The 16,568-nt window shown below is 45.1% G+C and overlaps 1 protein-coding gene across 1 annotated transcript; it reads left to right on the top strand.

Moving 5' to 3' along the window:
* Positions 1-2,090: 2,090 nt before the first annotated feature.
* LOC102984450 (sal-like protein 4) lies at positions 2,091-5,269 on the top strand. Its single transcript, XM_055091103.1, is given in 5 exon segments — positions 2,091-2,948; positions 2,950-3,178; positions 3,181-3,237; positions 3,240-3,581; positions 3,584-5,269. Coding segments are annotated over 5 exon segments (3,153 nt in total). The 3' UTR covers positions 5,251-5,269.
* The last annotated feature ends 11,299 nt before the right edge of the window (positions 5,270-16,568 follow it).

A 16,568-nucleotide genomic window follows, 5' to 3' on the forward strand; every position in this document is an offset into this window, starting at 1 on the left:
GGCTTGCGGGCTCTAGTGCGCAGGCTCAGTAGTTGTGGCGCACAGGCTTAGTTCCTCTGCAGCATGTGGGATCTTCCTGAACCAGGGCTTGAACCCATGTCCCCTGCATTGGCAGGCGGATTCTTAACCACTGTGCCACCAGGGAAGTCCTTCCCTGCTCTTTTGCAGAACGTTTCTAACTGCGAGATTGTGTAATAATTGAGTGAGCCATTCAGGGGCCATCGTTCTTCTGATCCTAACATATATTGGGTCCACACGCTATTACAATAATACATCATGTCTTTCTTAGTCATAGGCTCATGGGTATGTTTTGCCCATTTATCTAATATACTCCCCAAAGGGCTCTCCTTCAGGATAGATATTTTCCACTTTTAAAAGTTTGATAACACCAAGACAGAAAAGACGCAGACAAATTCCAACACAAAAGGCACAAATTCTAGCACTGATGCCCACAAAACCAAGACAAAACCAAGACAAGACCAACGAACCAGTTCCCAGATCGGGTGGACTTACCCTACAAAACCAATGAACTAGTTCCCAGTGAACCGGTTCCCAGAATCAGGTAGAGTCCAACAACAATTGCCCCCTCCAGCAGGGTACCCCCACCAGATTGGTTTTCCCATAAAGGAAAAAACCAGACTGAGGGGGAAATATGTTCCTAGCGTGCATGCCAGAGTGACATTACCCTCCGGAATCGAATCGAGTCCGTCGACTTGTAGCCCCAGATGGAACCGAAGTTCCCCAAATGGAAGTTTTTCGGTCCCTTGCCTCAATTGCCAAGTGCTGGGGTAGCTGGTGCCGCTTCAAGGGAACTTTGAAGGGAAGATCCTCAGGACAATGGTCCTGGCAGCTGCTAGGGCCCTGCCCCAATATTCCCTGAGCAGGGCCGGTTAGCCATGAGCAGCAAGGCTCCTGGCTGGCTAAGCCAAATTTGTTACTGAGTCCAAGCTTGCTCTGCTTGCTGGACGACAGGCTGATGAATCGGAGATGAGGTGTTGAGGCAAAGGAGTACAACTTTATTTGGAAATCCGGCAGACTGAGAAGATGGCAGACTAGTATCTCTGAAAAACCATCTTATCTGGGTCTGGATGCCAGTTTCTTTTATAGAATCAGAGAGGGAGAGGCGGTGAGGAAGTAAAGTAAAAGGGCCATCAGTCTTGCAAAACATCTCCTGGAATCTACATGCAGTTTGGTAATAGCTTTCTATTTGCTGCTGTAACATTACCACAGGCTTAGTGGCTTACAGGATACAAATTTATCTTACAGTTCTGGAGGTCAGCAGTACAAAATGGGTCCCAGTGCTAAAATCAAGGTGTTAGCAGGGCTGCAGTCCCTTCTAGAGGCTTCAGGAGAGAATCGGCTTCCTTGCCTTTTCCAGTTTCTAGAGGCTGCCCACATTCCTTGGCTCCGGTCCCTTCCCCCCATCTTCAAAGCCAGCAGGTTCAGCCTTTCTCACATCACATCGTTCTGACTCACTTCCATTGTCACATTTCTTTCTCTGACCCTGTGTCTCCTCTTCTGCCTCCCTCTCTTCCACTTTTAAGGACTCCTGTGATTGCATTGTGCCCATGTGGATAATTCAGGATAATTTCTCTATGATGAGGTTGGCCGATTAGCAACCTAGATTCCATCTTCAATCTTTTAAAAAAATCAATTAATTAATTTGGTTGCTCCGGGGCTCCTTAGTTGCGGCAGGCAGGCTCCTTGGTTGCGGATTGCAGGCTCCTTAGTTGTGGCATACGAACTCTTAGTTGCAGCATGCGTGTGGGATCTAGTTCCCCCACCAGGAATCAAACCCAGACCCCCTGCATTGGGAATGTGGAGTCTTCACCACTGCACCACCAGGGAAGTCCCCATCTTCAATCTTAATTCGCCTTTGCCATGTAATGTGCCATGTTCAGTGGTTCTAGGGATTAGGATGCGGACATATTTGAGGAGACATTATTCTACCTACCACACAAATTAAGAACTTAAAGACAGCATCAGGAATTTACTGGGACATGCGCGTTCCTGCCGAAGGGGGGTGAATTTCCCAACTCCAGGAATTTGTGGCGGAGTGGGCAAATCACCGCAGCTCTCCAGGAGCCCCGATGCTCGCACCACGTCGAGGCGCCGAGCAGGCGAAACCGCAACACGTCACCTGGGAGGAGGACCGGGGCGAGCAGCGGCCGCAGCAGGGGGCCCCGGAGCGTGCAGACGCGGCCCCAGCGGCGCCGGCGGCGGGGAAGCCGGGTGCTCCAATGAACCCCCCAGGGGGTGGCGATGACGTGACTGTGGACCGAGCAGGGATAAAGAGGCCTCGGGGGGAGGAGACTCACATCTGTGGGAAACGCTGGGCCGAGTTCTTCAGTTTCTCAGAGTTCTTAGACCATAAGAAAAATTGCACTAAAAATCCACCTGTCCTCATCATGAACGACAGCGAGGGCCCGGTGCCTTCAGAAGATTTCTCCGGGGCTGTGCTGAGCCACCAGCCACGCAGCCCCAGCAGGAAGGACTGTCACAGAGAGGACGGTGGCAGCTCAGGGGACATGAAGGAGAAGCCGGGGGCAGAGTCCGTCGTGTACTTCCAGACGGAGGCCACCCTGCCACCCACACCTCAGGACATAAGCTATTTACCCAAAGGCAAAGTGGCCAACACCAACGTCACGCGTCAAGCACTACGGGGCACCAAGGCGGCCGTGAGGCGGCGGAGCGCGGACGCGCCCCCAGCCCCGCTGCCCGGCGCCAGCAGCATCCCCTGGGTCCTCGGGCAGATCCTGTGTCTGCAGCTCCAGCAGATCCAGCTCGCGGAGCAGATCCGCGTGCAGGTGAACCTGTGGGCCTCCCACGCCCTCCACTCCAGCGGCGTGGCCGGAGCCGACTCCCTGAAGACGCTGGGCGGCCACGTGTCCCAGCGGGCTTCAGCGGCTGTGGCTCTGCTCAGCCGGAAAGAGGGGAGCCCAGCTTTGCCCCCCGGACACCTTGAAACCAGCCAAGCTACCTCACACCAGCATCCCTTCCGCTGCCAGCTCCGCGTCCCCGGCGCTGACACCCTTCTCCCTGAAGCCAGATGGGACCCAGGTGCTCCCCAACGTCCTGTCGCGCCCCTCGGGGGTGTTGCTACCTCAGGCCCCAGGCTCTGTGCTCTTCCAGAGCCCCTTCTCCGCCGTGGCATCAGACCCGTCCAAGAAAGGGAAAGGAAGCCACCGAGTGTCTCCCCGGTACACATCAAACCCAAGGACAAAGTCCTCTACAAGCACAGTGTAAGCACTGTAGCAAGGTTTTTGGGACTGATAGCTCCTTGCAGATCCACCTCCACTCCCACACCGGAGAGAGACCCTTTGTGTGGTCTGCCTGCGGCCACCGGTTCACCACCAAGGGCAACCTCAAGGTGCACTTTCGTCAGCATCCCCAGGTGAAGGCAAACCCCCAGCTGTTTGCTGAGTTCCGTGACAAGATGACGGCAGGCAGTAGCCTTCCCTACGCGCTCTCTGGCCCTGTCTCCGGAGATGAATCTCTCTAAGGAGAGCCCATCTTTGCGACGGGGACGCCCAGTGTAGGGCCACCTCAGAATCTCTCTTTGGGGACTAACCCCAAGGACCTCATGGTGGCCCGTTGCCCAACAACCTGCAGCCCAGGCCTTCTCCTGAAAGTGAGGATGGATCCATCCTACCCGGGGTGAGGTTAAACCATAATTCCCCGAGGGTTGGTGGCTTCCAAGGGAGTGGGACACCTGAGCCAGGATCAGAGACCCTGAAATTGCAGCAGCTGTTGGAGAACATCGACAAGACCACCACCGATCCCAACGAATGTCTCATATGCCACCGTGTCTTAAGCTGCCAAAGTTCCCTCATGATGCATTACTGCACCCACACCGGGGAGAGTCCGTTCCAGTGTAAGATCTGTGGTCCAGCCTTCTCCACCAAAGGCAACCTGAAGACGCACTTTGGGGTGCACCGGACCAACACGTCCATAAAGATGCAGCGTTTGTGCCCCATCCGCCAGAAGAAGTTTACCAACGCGGTCATGCTGCAGCAGCATATTCGGATGCACATGGGCGGTCAGATTCCCAACACGCCTCTGCCGGAGAATCCCTGTGACTTTATGTGTCCCGAGACAACGATGGTTGGTGAAAATGTCAGTACAAGCATTGTCTGTCATGATGATGTCGAGAGCGACGATGTAGAAGAAGTCTGCTCCCAGGAGGCCCCTGGCAGCTCCTCGAAGGTCCCCATGCCCCTTTCCAGCATCTGCTCGCCATCACCTACTCTAGGGCTGGCCTCGGTGGCTTCCCTAGATGCCCCAGGGAAGGCGGGTCTTGCTGGTCTTGTCCTGCAGCGACAGAGCAACCGAGAAAATGGTTCAGTGGAGAGTGATGGCTTGACCAACGACTCTTCCTCCTCAGTGATGGGGGACCAGGAGTAGCCGAGCCGAAGTCCAGATGTCCTGGAGACCACGTCCTTCCAGGTAGTCTCCCCAGCCAATAGCCAAGTGGAGAGTGTCAAGTCTGAGTCTCCTGATTCTGGTGGCAAAGTGGACAGCTCCGAGAACGGCCGCACTGAAATGGAAGGTCAGAGCAGTGGCCCACCGACATTTATCTGAGCCCAGCCAACCTATGTCAAAGTTGAAGTGCCTGGTGCATTTGTTGGTCCTGCGACCATGTCCCCAGGTATGACACCCTTGTTAGCAGTCCAGCCCCGAAGACAGGCCAAGCAGCACAGCTGCACAAGGTGCAGGAAGAACTTCTCACCTGCGAGCGCGCTTCAGATTCACGAGCAGACTCACACCAGGGAGAAGCCTTTCGTGTGTAACATTTGTGGGCGAGCTTCTACCACCAAAGGCAACTTGAAGGTCCATTATATGACTCACGGGGCCAACAATAGCTTGGCACGCCGTGGCAGGAAGCTGGCCATTGAGAACACCATGGCTCTATTAGGAACGGACGGAAAGAGTGTCCCCGAGATATTTCCCAAGGAAATCCTGGCCCCTTCAGTGACTGTGGACCCTGTTGTGTGGAACCAGTACACCACCATGCTCAACGGTGACCTGGCCATGAAGACCGACGAAATCTCCATGATCCAGAGTGGTGGCATTCCCACCCTCCTGGTGTCGCTGGGGGCCAGCTCTGTGGTGAATAACACCGCTACCTCCAAGATGGACGGCTCCCAGTTGGCCATGAGTGCCGAGATGGAGAAGCCGGGAGCTGCCGACAGCGTCCCCAAACACCAGTTCCCTCACTTCCTGGAGGAAAACAAGATGGCCGCCAGCTAAGCTACAGGAGAGCGCACGTCGAAGGAGCAGTGCAGTGACCTCTCTAGAACTGTACCTTTTTTGTTTGTTCTTCTTAAAGACCCCCATCTCCTCCAGTTTTCTTCCTGACGTGCAAATAATGTTTTGAGTTGTGACCGCAACCTCAGGCACATCCTACAATCACAATGTTGCTATGCTGCTTTGCAAAAACAAACAAACAAAAAAGAAAAAAAAATCATACTAAAACAAATACAGACTAGTATTTTTTTTTTAATTTTGGAGAGAAGCGTGTCTTGCAGAGTACTTTTGTTACTTGCAACAAACTATATACATAAAACCTTTCTACAACCTAGAGTAACTGTTTCCAAAGACTGTCACCTATTTCAAGTTGGAAGGTGTTGAGCCACCGTGGAGAAGACAACTGTTTTGCCTGTTTGGGGGTTGGGGGAGTGGGTGGGTGGGTACTGTATACTTACTTCTGCGGTGAATGTATGCGGGTAAATGGATGTCTGTTTAGGGACCTGTTTTGTATTCTCCCAACCCTACATCCATTTTTCTCTTCTTTTTTGAATGTACTTTTTTTTTTTTTAAACCAAGGTTGTAGAATTCCAAATTTTTTTTCAACCTTGGAACCTTAAGTAGAATGCCCTCAAGTGGACGGATTTTAGTCCTTAGAGAGTCAACATGTGTGTTGCTGCTTATTTAAATGCAGTTCATTTGGAGCCCCAAGAGTGCCAAGGTCCTCCCTATGCTTTCCAGATACGCTTCTTCTTCCTAAAACCAGGAGAGGTGAGCACCTGAGCAGGGAATCTCAGGTGACTTAATTTAGTTCACCAGTGCCTACTCTGAAGAGCTGGGTATCCGTTCTTGAAGAAACAAGCTCACCAGAAGGGCATGTTTTCTTATTATATACTAATAACTTCTTATACTAATTTGTACCAGAAGTTCCTTGATTGTGACTTATGCCAAGTAATTATGAAGATTTTTTTTTTTTCTGAGTATTGCATGAAGGCTACCAAGTTGGAACAGGCAAGTCTTGGGTGTGAAAGCTTTAATTTATCTACGTCATTCATGTGTTATTTTTGTAGCTATAGTCTCTATTTTCTTATTTGATGACCGCCGAAGTTTTCCTAGGCCCTGTCCTAAACCTAAGAGTTGATGTATTCGTGGAGCAGCTGGAAGTTCAAGATGTTGTTGTGATTTTTTTCTTAATCCCCCTTTTTTATATGTGATATTAAGCAGACAATGAAGCTTTACTCTGAGGATTTAACAAGGAAGGAGAAAGAAAGACCCACATTTCTGGGTGAAGTCTTTGCCCCTCTATGTGGAAAAGTGGATTGTGTCTGTTCTCAAGTCTGTCTCTCGGTAATTGCACCTGATTTTAGGATCCAAAAAAATTTGTTTTTGTTTTGCCAAGTTGTGCCTTTCCTTCCGGAATTGTAAGTGAACACAGTAATAGGACCTGTTTACGCTGTGAAGTGGATATTGTTACAGAAAATACACCGGAGGCTTTCTCACTTGTTAAGCTAATAATGCCTTGTGAATGTATTATCTACAGAGAAACCCCTGTAGTTTTTACCTGCTGATGCTGTCTGTCTGTTGGAGAATAAATTTTGAATTTTCTTTTTTTCACCAAAAAAAAAAAAAAAAGACAGCATCAGCATTTTTCTCCTGAACCATCAAAAAGGTGATTGACATTTGAAATACTCCAAATGGATAAATTCTAAAGTTTAAATGTTTGAAATGCTCAGGAGACAGTTTACGTGGACATGGAAAGGTAAGTCTCTCTGTAGGCTAACCCCTAATTTAGAGGCAAGAAATTTATTGGAAAAAAATCAGGTTATTTTTACAAACTGGCTATTTATTTTTGAACAATTCAGGAAAAATTCCCCATTGCTTAATTTCAATTATATCCTCCCAGCAACTGTACTAATCATATGCACTATACCATAGCATTCCATAGTACCCACGTATTAAATTTTGAAATGTAAAATACCCATAACATAAAACCAGAGGGGAAAAATTCTTATAAAGCATTTTAAAATCAGCAAAGCATTATCCTTTTCTCAGCCAACAGGGATGCTTCTTCATAATACCACTGAGATTACTGCCTCCTTCCCTGAAGACAAAGTTATGCCTAAAGCTGCCCAAATATGTAAAGACAATGATGAATAGAGTTTCCTGCAGGTACATCACCAAATTAGAAAAAGGGTGAATTTTACGGTACATGAGTTATGGTGTTGAATTATATCTCAATAAAGATGTTACTAAAAAAAGTTCAGAGACTGATAAGTGGTAGATCTTCCACATTTAAGTAAAACAAGGCTTTTCCATAACAGTTTATATGTACTGAGTGCTTATTAAGGACCAGAATTTTTCTAAGTATTTTCTTAGAAATACTCATCTACTCCTTACAATAACCCTATAAGATAAGCACCCCACAGACAGAGAAACTGTGGCTTGCCTAAGGTCACACAATAATAAATGGCAGAATTGGAATCTGAACTCAGGCCATCTAAATTCACAGTTCTATTTCTTAACCAATTCACTGCTTATGTTCTTAAGCACTGTGCTATGCCATACTGCTTCCTTGAATGTATGGAGTCCCTTACTAGAACACAATTATTTGGAACCCAATTCAAATACTACTAGATATTCTAGCAAAGAACTATGGTACAAGAGGAACTTGTTATTGCACTCTAAATAGCTGTATATTTTGGCAGAACTAAATAATATAATCAAGAAGAATCAGCCTACAGTCAAACCTGGTTTGATAAAATATGAAAGGTTATAAAGTAGAGCAAGTCATCATAGACAAAAACTCCTTCCTCCCAAGTCTAATAGACATTTGTTATTCTGCCATATGCCCATTTAAATTTTTATCAGGAAGAAAAATGATGCAATTAGAGAAGACCATATATTACACATCCCATAAACATTTTCTTTAGTAGTCTAAACAAAGTGGTTTGACATCAAGATAAAATATAAATATCTCCAATAACCACTTTGATGTATAACTGCCATTAGAATTTCTGTGTCACGTAAAAAAAATACCTTTTTCTTTCGTTTCTATTTCTGTTAAGTTATTTTGGTGGGGAAAATTGAAGTCTATATGAGAAATGAGGGAAGATTTCAATAGAATTTGTTTTTTGTCTTCACAAAATAAAAGGCATACATCTGTTAACCAGAACACAAAAGGATAAGGTAGTAACAGTTCATGCTTCATAATAAAGGTGACATTTCTTTGATCTTTTGTTTTAAAATTAAGCTCAAGGGTCCTGCTTGACTAACTAACATTCACAAACCTAATGTTCTGTGCCTTACAGGCTGCACGAAGTATAGTCTTTTCAGAAACTGATGGTTCTGTTTACCCTAAAAGTTTCCTGCATACAAAGGCATATTATCCCTCTCACCCTGTGCCAAGGTTTCACAGGATACGAGGACAGGGGGGTGGAGTAAAAACTGCATCAGGAGAGCAGGCTAGTTGGCTTGGACGTATGCCTGTATTAGAATCCCCATTACAAATGTGAGCAGTATGCCTGTGAGCTTCCCTCAGAGATGTGGAAAAGAAGAAAATGTGGCAACTAGCTACTTACTGATTGAGCTTCTTCCATTGCTTTCTTCCATGTCTCTCTTATCCAAAACCCCAGGCTTCATCTCCACCAAGATGCCTTTCTGATGCCTTCCGACATCTGTTCTATACTCCACCAGCGCTGAGTCTCTGTCCAAGCTGCCCAGATCCCTGGAGAAATTGTCTTCTTTCTACTAAACTCAACCTCCCCATCACCACCTGCAACACATACACACATACACCTTCTATGCTTTTTCTTCTTCAACTCACCACTGAACTCACTTAATTTCAGGAATTTTTCATTATCTTTCTCATTCATTCATTTGATAATTTTGTTCAACCAACATCCACTCGTTTAGAACAAAAACTATGTGCCAAACATTGCGAAAACAACCTTTTAGTGACATTTCTTCTAAGCAATTTTGCAACTAACTAGTGCATGTGTATATTTATAGGATAACTCTGTCTCACTCTCCGTCCTGTTGCTAGATGGGGGCTTGCTGGATCTTTGTAGCACTCTGGACTCTGGCATACAACTGATACTCAATAAATTCTAGTTAACCTACTAAGAGACTGCTGCTGCCAGCAGCAGCTATTCTAGCTACACTTCACAGTAAGAGAAAGTCAATGCCCTTTGTCTCACATTTCTGAGCCGTGCCGCTCCAGCCGACTTTTGACACATCCTCCTCCCTCCCCCATCCTCCTCACCAAAACAAACATGGAATATTTATGCCCAATAAGTAACCACATATCCCATTCAACTTTGGCCAAAAACAGGAACGCTGAGGTCCAGAATCCTAGTTTGTTGTTTAAAATACTGCTCATTATCTGGGAATTAAAGTGATGTCTTAAAATACAGGGACAAGGAGACAGGATTTGAGTCCCAGGGCTGCCACAAATCAGCTGTGACATTCTGGGCAAGCCACAAGTTTTTGGAGGTTTAGCGTCCTTATCTGTAAGACGGAAATGCTGGTACCTGCTTTCAGAGGCTTCTTGGGAGCATGAAATAGGGACTGTGTAAGAGGGTGCTTTGGGGGCTGGGCTTCCCTGGTGGCGCAGTGGTTGAGAATCTGCCTGCTAATGCAGGGGACACAGGTTCAAGCCCTGGGCCGGGAAGATGCCACATGCTGCGGAGCAACTAAGCCCGTGCGCCACAACTACTGAAGAACTGCCGTCAGAGTTCTGCATCTCTCTCTCCTCCCCAGTGGGCTTTCCTTATTGACAAGAGGGGGGAGTGCAAGTTTTGATTTGTGGTTTAATTACATACTGGCTTTTGAATTTCTGAAAAATTTTTCTAAGTAACCAATATCTGCTAAGCATTTTTTATACATTATCTTAGGAGGAAGATTTGAATTTATTATTCTGATTGGGAGTAAAAAGAGTAAAAGATGATATAATAGGTGGTTTTCGGATCAACGGATTGGGGATGATACAGTTTCCCACAAAATATTCATGGCATGGGTTTTCCAACTTTGTAAACTTCTGCCTGACCCAAATGGACCCCCTGCTTCAAAGTGGGGCTCCAGACGTCAAGGTCTTACAGATGGGGTCTATTTTACTCCTAGGTGTCTAGGGAACCAGTATCCCCCCTACAATTCATGCCCACCCCAATGACCCTGCCTAGTGAACATGCCGACCCCGGTGAAGCATTTCTTTTTTTTTCTTCCGTATCCAGCCTGTCCGTTTGCTCTGCTGCATTCCTGGAACACCTTCTAGGTGTCCCTGTTGCCATCAAACCCCTGCCTTCTGCCCCAGAGAGAAGGAACATGCCTGTAGTTCCATTCAGGAACTAGAACCTCAGATGCCCCCAAAGAATATGTGAGGGTTTGAAAGGGTCGTTTTGAGTCTGTCTTCTGATGCTATCCATCTTTTCACATTTGCCTCTCTTTTATAACCCTAAAAGGTAAAACATCTAACTTTTGACCTCGTTTGATTACTAAACAATGTGTCCAATTAGATGAGGCAATCCATCTCTGTGCCGCACATCCCTGACACCCATCCCCGACACCTGTCCCTTAGGAAGCCACACCATTCTTCATGAGAAGTCCAGGCCTCCCCTTACCACTCGGCCTGAACTGGGGTGAGGCTTCTTCTCACAGCCATGCTATTTGGTCCTGTGCACCCTGCTTTACTCCTCTTGAAGGAGGAAGTTTGGCCCTCAAATCAACTCTAATATTCCACCATCTACTGCTTCCCTCTCTCCCTCCAGCTGCTTGCCCTCTTCCCCCAGAGGAGCTCTCCAAGCTCGGTGAATAAATTCAGCCCCATGACATTTGCCCCATGACATTTTTAGAGTCTCTCATTACAGTTGCACTTTGCCTAAACTTACACAACAAAATCGTGGCAAAAAATGTCACGATAATCCAATTCATTTGCTCCCAGGAGCTTTCTCCAGCAAGCTGGCTCTGTTGAATTAACTGAAGAGCCCTGTCTCTCTAATGTCTATTCGTAGACTATTGGTCCATCATAGTCAACTCCTTTGTGCTAGTTTTTTATTTAAACTACAGGCATAGCTGCCAAAAGATCAACAGCAACACCGAGACATAATTTATCTGCCAGCAACAAAGGAGGCTCATAGGTAAGGAAGACGGACAATCAGGAAAAAGAAATGTCTGTGGATAGACTTGCTTCCACTTTGAGAACAGTCTGAGTCGGAACAGACAATTACAAGTGTGTTAACTGGGGCACCAGCAGGACGAATCTCCTTCCATTCTAATTCACAAAGGTGTTTATGCCCCAGTTACCATTGGAAACTTTTACTTATTTCTTTGGGCTTTGAGGTCTATGACCTGGTTTTCAGTTTACCTTTTCTGCTTGGCCTACAGCCTCCGTATTCGAAAGCACAGGGCAATTCCATTTTATTCGAGGCAGGAATGATCTTGCAGGACTCCTCCTGAATGAGAGTCAGGATCGGGGGAAAGATTTCTCCCCTCTTCCTCTCTCATCTCCTCTGCATTCTTCCCCACACAGCCCCAAGGCCCTCCTGACTGAACTCGAATTCTCCTATCAGCTCTTCAGCCTTGAGTGTAATCAAATGGGTTTGGCACTAAGTTAAAATTGAAATATCATGAGAAGAGATACATATTAAGTCTTATCAGTCATTTGCATTTTGATAAAAAGTAGTTGATTGTATCTCTTTTCCACTTTCCCACAGGGCAAGTTTTAAGAAAAGGGAAAAGAGCAAATGGATCATGGACACTGAGGGGGAATAAGGGTCATGGAAGACTCTAGAGTCCAAGTGCCTACATCACAGTCTAGCCCAAAGCAGGGTCAACAGGGCTTCCTATTTCCAGTTCTGCCACATCCCCTTGGCCCCATGTGGTATCCAAAGGCAAACAGCTCACTCCTCTCATCACTATCTAAGACATGGGAGGAAGAAAAAGTAAATGGATTGCAAGTGGGGAGCCAGAAGGAGATCAAGTCCATGGTTTGGGGTGAGGTGCGATTCCTTAAGTTTAACCTTATTTTCTTGTTAGTCAGTACCCCAGTGCAAGTTCAAGTCTTCAACCGATCTTTGTTTTCAGAGTTACAGGAGCCAAGTGATGTACAACAAAGGCACAATGATTCTTGGAGTGAGATGGGGAAGGAACCCAATGGCCATCATCTTGGGACATTGAGTCTGATTTTTGATTAGGAACTTGACCCAGAGATTTCTGAAGTGTGAATGGAAAAATAGCCATTTCAAGACTGCAAGCAGTTTTCAGTCTTATGAGCAAGGACATCTATAAGGGCCAGTCAGGATCAGATACATAATGTGTAGGGCCCAGTGCAAGGTGAAAATGTAAGACCCTTGTTCATAAATTTGTAAAAATTCCAAAATGGTGACAGCAGAGCATTAAAACAAACACCCCTTCTAAGCATGGGCCCCTGTGGAATTGCACAGGGTGCAGCCACATGAAACCGGCCATGGGGCCATTTAATTACTCAAATGTGGAGTGTAGAAACTCTTCTCACATGGAAATGGTTGAGACCTGACTCCAAGGAGCTAAACTGCTGTTTAAAACACATGACTTTGGTAAAGACAAGAATCTGGACTGTTTGACTTATCACCATATCAGTGAATACAGAGCAGCTGCTCACTAAATATTTGCTGGGGGGAAAAATATGAATAAACAAGCATAAAATAACTTGTGTGCAGTAGGAAGCTGTGTCGTTACAGACTTGTGGCTGCTTCCAAGTTTTCTCTGTAGTGACCAAGAGACACATGAAAAGCTGCTCAACATCACCAATTATTAGAGAAATGCAAATCAAAACTCCAATGAGGAATCACCTCACACTGGTCAGAATGGCCATCACCAAGAAATCTACAAACAATAAATGCTGGAGAGGGTGTGGAGAAAAGGGAACCCTCTTGCACTGTTGGTGGGAGTGTAAATTGATACAGCCACTATGGAGAACATATGGAGGTTCTTTAAAAAACTAAAGATAGAGCTACCGTATGACCCAGAAATCCCACTACTGGGCATATACCCAGAGAAAACCGTAATTCAAAAAGACACATGCACCCAATATTCGTTGCAGCACTATTTACAATAGCCAGGTCATGCATGGAAGTAACCTACATGTGCATTGGCAGACGAATGGATAAAGAAGATGTGGTACATATACAAAGGAATATTACTCAGCCGCAAAAAGGAACAAAATTAGGTCATTTATAGAGATGTGGATGGACCTAGAGACAGTCATACAAAGTGAAGTAAGTCAGAAAGAGAAAAACAAATATAGTATATTAACGCATATGTGTGGAATCTAGAAAAATGGTACAGATGAACCTGTTTGCAAGGTAGAAATAGAGACAGACATAGAGAACAAACATATGGACACCAAGCGGGGACAGGGGGAGTGGGATGGATTGGGAGATTGGGATTGACATATATACACTAATATGTATAAAATAGATAACTGATGAGAACTTGCTGTATAGCACAGGGAACTCTGCTTAGTGCTCTGTGGTGACCTAAATGGGAAGGAAATCCAAAAAAGAGGGGATATGTGTATACATATGACTGAATCACTTCACTGTACAGTAGAAACTAACTCATCATTGTAAAATAACTATACCCCAATTAAAAAAAAAAAAGTTTTCTCTGTAGGAAACTGACCCTTAAGTGCAGGTAAACCATTGCCTGTGCTTATGAAAACATGAATATTCTTTAGGAGGCATTTACTCGAGAAAACCAAGGAGCTGTTCGCACTAAAGGGCTTGAGAGAATCTGAGCACATATGATGCCCTAGAGTTGAGAGGACTGAGTGTAGCCCCAGTTGGGAGCAGGCCCTTCTTATCACTCCTGAAAGGAACCCAGAGCCTTTCTTTTACCTCAACTGTTAGAAGCATCAGGAGTGTGTCTTGAGACATTAGTACAAGCAGTGGGCTTAAGACGATGGGCACTGCTGTCAGACTAGCTTCATTATTACCTTATTGGGAAAGTTACTTAATCTTTCTGTGTCTTAGTTTTCTCATCTATAAAATGGAGGGATAATATAGTATCTGCTTCACAGGGCTGTTTAAAGGATCAAAGGAGTTTTATGTGTCAAGCCCTTAGAAGAGTACCTGGAACATGGTGAGTGCTATATAAGTATTTGCTGCTTATTATAACCCTCTTTGGAAGGACACCATTGCCTGTGGCAATAATGAGGCCCCTTCAAGCACCTTCCCAGACAGTAAGCGTTGATGAAGGGAACAGGAACAGAAGAGAAGGAAAAGGCTTGACGCTGCCAACCAACAAGTGTGTGAGCACTTCCATGCCTCTTCCCCTACCTTAGCAAATTGCCCAAAATAGCCAGGGAAGGAGGGTTCTTTACATGGTGGGGCCTTGGGGTGAGAGGGTATTGGGGGTTGACAGCCTGCAGGCACAGGAACTTCAGGCACCAATGCTATGAGGTGACTTGACACTATTTTTATTAGAGGCAGAGTTGCACAGCGGCATCAATACATCTTGATGGATATAAGCAAGGGTTCTAGAGTCAGACTGAATTCAAGTCCTCGTCTATCATGAAGTCAAAGCTAATCTAATGGTGTAATTAGAACTCAACCATGAGTGATAATCTTTCTAAAACGGCAAAGTTGAACTGGGGATTCTAAGTCCTAATTTCTCCCAGAAGACCAAATCTATGTTTGAATAACCAAAAAGTCTGCTAGCCCAATAGGCACCTATGTGCCAGTCAGGAAACATCTTCATTTCTTGAGCCTGACAAGGCTCAAGCTGGACTTTACTCCCAATTGCCCCTCTTTCCAGGAGCCCTTGTTCAGCACCTAACCTTAACACATATAATCTGAGCACAGTTAACCAATGTAGTTACTATTTTAATTTGAAGGAAAAAAAACTTGGAAGAAAAAAATGTCATTTAATTAAAAAATAACAAAGTCTATGAATTTTACATAAATTTTTGCAAATATTCAAGATCAGGAAGACTGAATCCTGAAAGCCAGGGCTAGTCTTACTCTTGTAAGAGAATTAGGATCCTAAGAAGAAAACAAGATATATGATCATTCTTAGACGGAAGTGTGAGTAAATGGTTTGCCAAACAGAGATTGGAATTGAAAACTAGTGGTTACTCTCACCATCATATGTGAAGCATAGCAATAGTAATAAAACAATTTTCCTCATGAATTCTTTAAGCAAAAAATCCTAAGAGTAATTTGAGAAAGTTGTATAGTAAATAATCTCTGCCATTTTGAAATAGGGAGAAAGCAGATACATTAAAATAGCCTCTACATGTAATTTACATATAGCTGCAAGGTATAATGAAGTCAGCAGTAAGAGATGTGAAACCCTTGGATTAGGAGGAGAGAAGAAATGATTTAAAATTTTCACAGTTACCACCGATTTTGTGTATTTTCCTGGCTTGTATTCTCCTGTGATCTATATAACAGTCCTGTCAGGAATGCTTCCCAAGACTGGGGATTTCTTTCCCTGGTGGTATGGAAGGATGAGGGCTGGACTGAGTGAGGATATGGGAGTTTCAGTTTGCACTTAACCACCAATCACCTGGACTGCATGAAATGACCTTCTTTTCATTCTCCATCTGGGAAACTCCTATTCATCTTTCAAGACTCAGTTCAAGTGCTACTTCCTCTGGGAAGCCTTCAAGGACACCCCCAGGGAAAGTCTCTGGGTTCTTATACACTATACGCAGTCTCTTTTAGAGTATTTTTTGCTGTTTCATAATTTTGGTTTACCATACATGGTTTTCTGACTAAAATATAACTTTCTCAAAGGCAGGCAACATGACCTGCTATCTTTATTTCTTGGGCACCTAGCACGGTATTTGACTAAATGAATGATTAATTGAATCAATGAGCTATGTCTCCCTAGGTACCTCATGCAAACTCTCTGGTACTGCATTTTCTTCATCTGTAAAAGGAAGGCATCCATCTGTTTTCTCAAGTTCCCATCCAGTTCAAACACTCCTTGAATGTATAATATTTAGTTACAGATATTCCATCCAGACCTTTCCTAGGGGTAGGGCAGACAGAGTTACCTCTGGGATTCTGCCGTCTCCTCTTTGTACCCTCTCCACGCATCTGATTCCCCTGCACATCCTGGATATGACTCTTTTCCACAGGCCCTTGCACTCAGCTACTTGTCAGTAGTGTCAAGGTTAAGAGCACAGATCCTGGAGACAGACTGTCTGAATACAAATACTGGCTCTAGCACTTATTAGCTATATGACCTTGGGAATGTTATTTAACCTCTCAATTCCCTAATTTTCAAATAGGGATGATGACGGTGATGATGATAATGATGGTAATAATAAATTGCTTCTA

This window comes from Physeter macrocephalus, chromosome 15 (genome assembly GCF_002837175.3).
Source record: "Physeter macrocephalus isolate SW-GA chromosome 15, ASM283717v5, whole genome shotgun sequence".
Lineage (NCBI taxonomy): Eukaryota > Metazoa > Chordata > Mammalia > Artiodactyla > Physeteridae > Physeter > Physeter macrocephalus.